This window comes from Corylus avellana, chromosome ca1 (genome assembly GCF_901000735.1).
Source record: "Corylus avellana chromosome ca1, CavTom2PMs-1.0".
NCBI lineage: Eukaryota > Viridiplantae > Streptophyta > Magnoliopsida > Fagales > Betulaceae > Corylus > Corylus avellana.
In genome coordinates, this window is record NC_081541.1 from 18,865,197 (window position 1) to 18,872,762 (window position 7,566).

At 35.2% G+C, this 7,566-nt stretch overlaps 1 protein-coding gene across 3 annotated transcripts; it reads left to right on the forward strand.

Moving 5' to 3' along the window:
* The first annotated feature begins 5,454 nt into the window (after positions 1-5,454).
* LOC132164148 (uncharacterized) lies at positions 5,455-7,140 on the forward strand. 3 transcript variants are annotated; one of them, XM_059574593.1, is made up of 4 exons: positions 5,455-5,574; positions 5,987-6,456; positions 6,552-6,743; positions 6,814-7,140. In XM_059574593.1, exons 2-3 carry the CDS (start codon positions 6,007-6,009, stop codon positions 6,702-6,704), a joined length of 603 nt encoding a protein of 200 aa, XP_059430576.1. In that variant the 5' UTR covers positions 5,455-5,574; positions 5,987-6,006; the 3' UTR covers positions 6,705-6,743; positions 6,814-7,140. The 3 variants fall into 3 exon arrangements, with proteins under 3 accessions (XP_059430576.1, XP_059430584.1, XP_059430567.1); XM_059574601.1 differs by having other exon boundaries at positions 6,552-6,730; positions 6,836-7,140; XM_059574584.1 differs by having other exon boundaries at positions 5,456-5,574; positions 6,836-7,140.
* The last annotated feature ends 426 nt before the right edge of the window (positions 7,141-7,566 follow it).

Sequence of the window (7,566 nt, forward strand, 5' to 3'; positions counted from 1 at the left end):
TTATGTGGGCTAAGACATTAATTTAGATTCCAAATTACAAAACTCAAAGCAATAATGCTATTTTTGGCCCATCCCGTGATGCTTATTTTTTGGGGTCCATTTTGAAGTTGGACTTTGTGCATGGTTTAGGTGTTTGCGGCTCTTTCTCAGCCTGCACATCAATGTGGGACAAACTAAATTAAATGTTATTTTGTCCAAGTTAGTTAGGCTTAATAATGGTGATCCACCAACCCCATTTATTGCTTTTTAGATTAATTGGTCTGCGCTTGTCGGTAGAAGAGTAGGTAGGAAGCACGTGAAGGACTTCCCTCACAAAGCCTTCTTACCTCAGGTAGTGCGAGAAGTAACTTTAATTTGAAATGCACCAACTTTCTACGCATGCTTCACTGTCAAGCGTGTTAAGTGATGTTGTTCAGCAACGCATGTCGATAAAGGTGTCATACTTGGCTTGTGTGATCTTCCCAACATTGTAATATGCTACATTCAATGATCTACACCGTCCATTTCAATCAATCAATTTAAACTTACATATTGACTGGTGGTTCATGCCAACGAATGGTTATTGAACGCTCGACATAATAACAACCGCCTGCACCGTATCCTACCTCTGGATAATACGAAGATTGCCCTCAACTGGTAAAAAAATTATGGCAATTTGATTTACATCGTACCCCTACAAGGATCATGAACCACCATCCGATTTTATGTTGCTTTGTAAACTTAAATAATTTTTTGCTGTATTACTCCGCATTTCAATCATAAGCACTCATGCAATAGTTGAAGCATTCAACAGCTGGTAGTAGCAACCATTGTGTAATCTGCTAATTGAACGATTGTGAAAGCTACAAGACAAGTATTTTTGTGGAGAAATCGTGAGATCATTCCACCTAATTATAACATTTCTATTACTAGGATTACATACCTACAGTCAAAAATGTAATGAAAGATACTTGATGTGTGTGTGTGTGTGTGTGTGTGTATATATATATATAAACAAAACAACTTACTATGATGTGCAATAGTTGAAGCATTCAACGGCTGGTAGTAGCAACTATTGTGTAATCTGCTAATCGAATGATTGTGAAAGCTACAAGACAAATATTTTTGTGGAGAAATTGTGAGATCATCCCACCTAATTATAATCTTTCTATTACTAGGATTACATACCTACAGTCAAAAATGTAATGAAAGACACTTGATATGTGTGTGTGGGTGTGTGTGTGTATATATATATAAAAACAAAGCAACTTACTATGCTAGTCCACGTAAAAGGAATATATATATATATATTCCTTTTACGTGGACTAGCATAGTAAGTTGCTTTGTTTTGGGCTCATAATAGGATGAGCCAATTTTGTGGATACATGAGGAAACTTTACCCTATGTTTAAGTAAAGTTTGCCCATTAGTCTTCGCTAGGTCATTATGTGAAAATTAGGGTTGAGAGTAATAGTCTCTCAATACACAAAACATAGTTTTCTTTTATATGTTTGTCTGTCTACAAGAGATTCAAAAGGCAGAAGATGAAATTTTGTTTGTCTTGTGATTAATGGAGGTATGTGATTCTTATCCTTGGTCTATACATGCTATGAAGAAACAACATATCTATTATTGATTTATTCTAACAATCGGTATTAGAGCCATCTGTTTCTTTTCTTCATGTTTGTATAAAATCTCGTTTTCAATTGTGTTATTTTTATTTGTGTAGAAAACGAGACATGTGTTTTAACGTTGTTTTGTTTATGTGGATATTGTCATAATGGATTATCGTATGTGTTTTTTTGGGCTTATATTTTGTATGAATCATCATGAAAAGAATGAAAAATTCATATTTTTCATCATGGGCACACATACTGGTTGAATGCATAAAGATTAAAAGTGTTAAACTTTGTTCGTTTTGAGATGAATTGATGATTTTATATACTGCTACAGTAGTCAGTTGAAACATTGATTTCGAGTTTAAGATTTGTTGTGGGGTATGGTTTTGAACGACTTAAGGCTTAATGATTTCGGGTAGACAAGTTCACCGCACCTTGTAGACCATTTTCTCTTTGGCTTAGCACTTGATAGAGTTTATAATGAATTCCAAGCCCACTAATATCATGAGCAATGCTTGTCAGCTCAAGCCCTTTACTTACAGTCAACCCACCTCCAAACCCATTATTCCCCAACCCATTTTGTTGCCCTAAAAAAAGTCACCTCCTTTCTCTACGTTACCACCTTTCTTCAACCGCCCCACACTCCCCATAATAACTCCATCACCTAAAACACTTCCCTCCCTACGACTTTCATATTTTCTTGTAAATCATTTACCATTAGAGAGCTACTATTAATTATGGAGTCACCTACGCTAGCCCCTTCATTGAAGCAATTGCTGCAAAACGCCTCACCCTACTTAGTAGTTCCCTAAAAATCCGTTGGGTTATCAGGTTCCCCACTTTTAACTCCTCTAGGTGGCAATTCAACCACCACCCTTTCCATCCACCTTCTCGACATGGATGTTCTGGTTTGCCCCGACCTAGAGAAATCGCCTACTAGTCAGGATACCAGCTTTGCCCTCAACCATTCCTTGTACAACTCCACCTTCATCTCCCTTGGTGCTTCCGCCGCACATCCTGCCAAGCCATGCTTGATTTGGCCACAAAGAAAATAGAACCTAGGAAGCTTCTCATACTGGAAAGAGACCCAAGACATCTTCCCCTGAAACTTGAGAGCTCGCCCCCTCTCCAAAGGTTTGGTCAAATCCACCTCAACTTTAACTCGTAGGTACCTTCCTTACCCAATACCCTCTCCATTAACATCCACAGCCTTCAGCCTCCCTATAGAATATCTAATATTATAACTCATCTCCTTACTCATACATCCCAATGGCATGTCATGAATTTGGATCCAAAAGGTCGTGCACTCAAAAGCCGTTTGTGTAGGTATCTTTGTTCCATCAAATTCCTCTAAAACAAGTAGGTGCCCATCAAACAACAACAGGCACCCATTTAATACCTTATGTTTATCATACCCTTCAATAATTTCCAATAGCCATAAGTTATCTTAAATCTCTTGGAATTGAACACCTCCCTTCAGTTTCCATAGAATTTTCATCATGGAATGAAAAGCATCCTTGTTCATTTCTTTTTCTTGCAAGAAAACCCCCTTATTTTTCACTCCACCTCCACGACTCAACGCTAAGAGACTCACACTTCACTTCTTAGTCCTTGCTAACGCAGAGCAAGAAAACCAAAGCGATGAATATCTCTTGATCTTTGGTACATTATGAATTAAGGCAAGTTTATGGTGTCAAAAAGAAAACAAAATTTTTTTACTCGATATTTTTCGCTACGAGTGTTACATTTATGTAGTAAAGTCATGTCAAGTGGAAATTCAAATAATACCACTTACAACTTGTATTAAAATCTGGGGCGTTATAAACGAATACGCTCCAAAAACTCATAGGTGGAGTGGGAGAATACGCCCAATGACTCATAGGTTTAATGAGGGTATATGTTTAACAAACCCTAAATTGAATTAATAAAGTAAAAGTTAGTTAAAGTTTTACGTTCTTGTGATGCCCTAAAATGTTATAACCCAAATACAACCAATCGGGAAGACAAACCTTTTTATTAAACACTTTTATTTAAGACAATTACTTACAATTGTTTTAAAAGCCCTTTTTATATTTAAGAAATAACCAAAAATCATATTTTCAACTTTTGGCCGAACGTTTGATGGGGGACCATCAAATGTTCGACCTTAACCCTAGTGCAGACATTCGAGGTTGGACCACACTGAACATTCGATCTACAATCCTAGAATTGTTGGGTAATAGTACACCGAATGTTCGAGCATAGTACGAAACGTTCAATGACAATCTGAAAAACTATTTTAACCTATTTTCCACCTTGTTCAGCATACACACCCCTCTAACCTTTCGAGGTGTGTATTTAATAAGTTACTTCATGCAAAATCATCCCCAAAACCTAGTAATACTGTCATTAATATTTTCGTCATCAATTAATCACATTTAATAATCACTCATTGCAGTAATACTATCTATTTCATTTGAAATGGAGAGGATCCATTTCCCTCTCTCTCTCACCCCAGGTTTCTCAATTAATTAATGTTGAAAAAGGCAATTATGAGAGATAATTTTAAATGAATGATAATTAGACATGCAATATTTTATGAGAAATAATAAAGGCACAATTTTTTGGTACAACTTTGGCTCAACTTTTCTCTTATGTAGTCATTTAAAAAATAAAAAAAATTCTAAAGTAATAACATCCTGTGGTCTCTTTTTTTTTTTTTTTGTATTTTTCTTCATAAAAATGGTAATTTTAAATAAAAAAGGTCATTATTATGAAGAAAAAGACCATTTTTTTTTTTATATAAAAAAGGACCACATCGGTTGTTATTGCTCAAGATTTTTATTTTTATTTTTTTGTTTTGTTTAAAAAAAATAAAAAATAAGAGAAAAGTTATGTCAAAAGTTGTGCCTTTATCATGCATCATATTTTATACCTTAAAATTTAAATTTTACTTATAGAAATTTAGGGAATCAATTCCATTTATTCGGTTTTAGTGTAAAGAATAACACAATATAATGAGTTGAATTTAACCGTCTTACCTTCAACATAGGTGGGATTTGTATATTTAAAAAATGTTGTTACAATCTCATTACAAGAGGTAACATCACAAACTTGAATTTAACATTTACATTTACCTTTAGCTTTGGGGGACAATCTTGGACATTTTGTAGTTATTTGGGTTTACAATATTTGTTTTGGCATTACAAGTCAAATGGATTTATCATTTATGATTACAACATTGTTTTGACTTGACTTTTTTTTTGAGTGTCCTGAGGAATCTCGTTAGGAGAAATAGTTCACACTCAATTATATCATTTTTTTAGACCCTATAGATCATGCTTAATTTATTTTAAGACATGTAACTTTTGTTTGCAGGAATAACTTACGATTTACTATGAAATTAAATTTAAGACTTCTATATATTTATTTTACATAAACATACAAACACATATATAAAGAGGTGATATATACTTATGTGCTTACGTAAGTTCGTCCCTCCATGCTACAAATCTTGGGTCCGCTCCTGCGTAAGTGTTTCTAGATAATAAAAAATAGAAAAAAGTAAACCCGAACCGCAAACACACATCAATGGAAGAAAAGAAATGTAACTTAAACATACATCAATAAATTATCAAACAAAGAATGCCAATTGAAAGAAAAAAAAAAAATTATACTTGGGAGTGGAGAGAGCTCATGCAAACATGGAAAGCATGCAAATTGATAGAGTTGGTGGATTTCTGAAAGAAAAATCGATGGAAACATACCACCATCAGATGATCAATTTTTAGGTGAACATACTTATTAAGGTCAAAAGCGTCAATTACAATTAGAAGGGTAAAACAGTAATTAAACGAAAAAACCCACCATTCTTGTGAGATCGCCTCCATCTCTCCCATTCAGTCATTCTCACTCTCTATCGATTCCCTTCCATTTTTGTTGGAAATTGGAGACGGTTACACGGTTAGCCAACGTCCAGGTCCGCCATTACAGTCCAGGTTTCTCTCTCTCTGAATCTCTTTCTTTCATGTGATTAGTGCTGGGATGGGATTCTCTAGTATGTTCTTGTTGGTAGATTTTCTCAATTTCTCAACAAGGTTGCTGCACTTCCTTGTAAACCAACTCTCTTCATCCCCAAAAACCTTATACCCTGCGGTGTTTACTGTTCATTGTCGCCGCCGGGTATCGGATGTTAATTTCTAAACCCGACTACCTCCGGTCGGGTTTTGGAAAACCCTAAAAACCCACCCCTAATTTATTAGCAAAAGATTGTTTGTTTGTTTTTTTTTCCCTCTTACTTCCTTGTCTGGTTGGTCATGTGGTGGATATGCGCATTATATGTTTGTATAAATATTTTTGATAAGTGAGATGATAATATGAACAATTGATTTCTCTAAATTTTTAAATTAGGATTTCACTTGTCCTCCTACATGGGGTCTTCAGCAGCCCAAGCTGAATATGCTGCATTTGAAGAGAAGGTGAAACGAACAGTTTATCTTGACAACCTCTCACCAAAAGTCACTGAAACTGTCTTGAAAATGGCTCTCAATCAGTTTGGGACTGTCAAAAGTGTTCAGTTTATTCCCAACTACATGGAACCAAGAAACATCCCTCAGTGTGCATTGGTGGAGATGGAGAACTCAAGGCAGGCTGAAGCCGTTGTGTCTGAGATTTCCCAATTCCCATTCATGATGTCTGGGATGCCAAGGCCCGTCAGGGCACGTCCTGCACAAGTGGAGATGTTTGACGGTCACCCGACAAAGCCTGGTAGAAGGATACAGTGCCGTTGGTTGGAACCAAGTGATCCTGATTTTAAGATTGCAACAGAAATTAAGCGACTTACATGGAAACATGCTGCTGAAGTTGCATTCTTACTTAAGGTAAGTTTTGGCTGTTTGATGTTTTGTATTTGGGTCGAGTTATTACACGTTTTTGCCAGTTTCTTTTATGAATTACATGCATTTCTCTCTTGTAGCAACAACTACAGGAAGAAGAGAAGCTTGCAAGTCAGCAGCAAGATAAACTTAAAGGAAATTATAAGAAGTATGAGATGATAGATAGTATCATGACTGATGGAACTGCTCGCCGCCTAGCACGCCGGTATAACCTGCACATTAGAGATGACTGAGAGGTTCTTCATTAGTAAAAGCAAAAGTAATTGTACATGGTATAAGATTATTATTATTATTATTCTTATTTTCTTTTCTGAAGGGAGCATTGCATTATCATAATTGAAGGCTCTGTTTATGAATGTGTCAGGGAACTTGGATGGGAGATGTGCAATGAGCTCAAAGGCCTACCCTTTTTGTTTTTTCAACTCCAATTCGTAGTGAGAGCCGGGGTCAGTGGATAGTGGTATATAATTCTAAATCCTAACTTTTGAAAAAGACATGGAACATGCTTATTAGATCAATCCCACTAACTTTTTTGGTTATTATATGAGTACCCCTGTCTCATTTGACTTTTAGACTAGTCGGTATAGATGCATTGTATTTCCTATCTCTTGGTTTACCTTGTAAAGTTACTCTAATACTTCAAAGATTTTAGTTCTGAAATTACTCTTATTATGATTTCTTGAAGAAGTGAGATCATAGAATCAACTTTGTTGCTGTCCTAAAACATGCATGACTACCAAAAAAAAAAAAAACATGCATGACTCAGAATTGAATTCTGCATTATGTTAATTGCTGTGGAAAATTAGCGATGACAACTTTATTCAATATTTAAGATTTGAATATAATGTGAAAATTGAAGATATGTCTGGAAACATCTAACCTAGTTTTATATGTAATATAAGCAGAAATTCCAGGCTGATAACACATGAGGTTCTGATCTGTTTTGTTTTGTTTTGTTTTTTCTCTTTCTTTTATAAGATGATGAAAACATATTTTTCTTGATTATTTTTTCAATCGTTTTTAATTAGAAGTTGAGGAATTTATGATATTATTAACATCAAACCATCGATGTAAGAAACCAATCAACATAAAAAA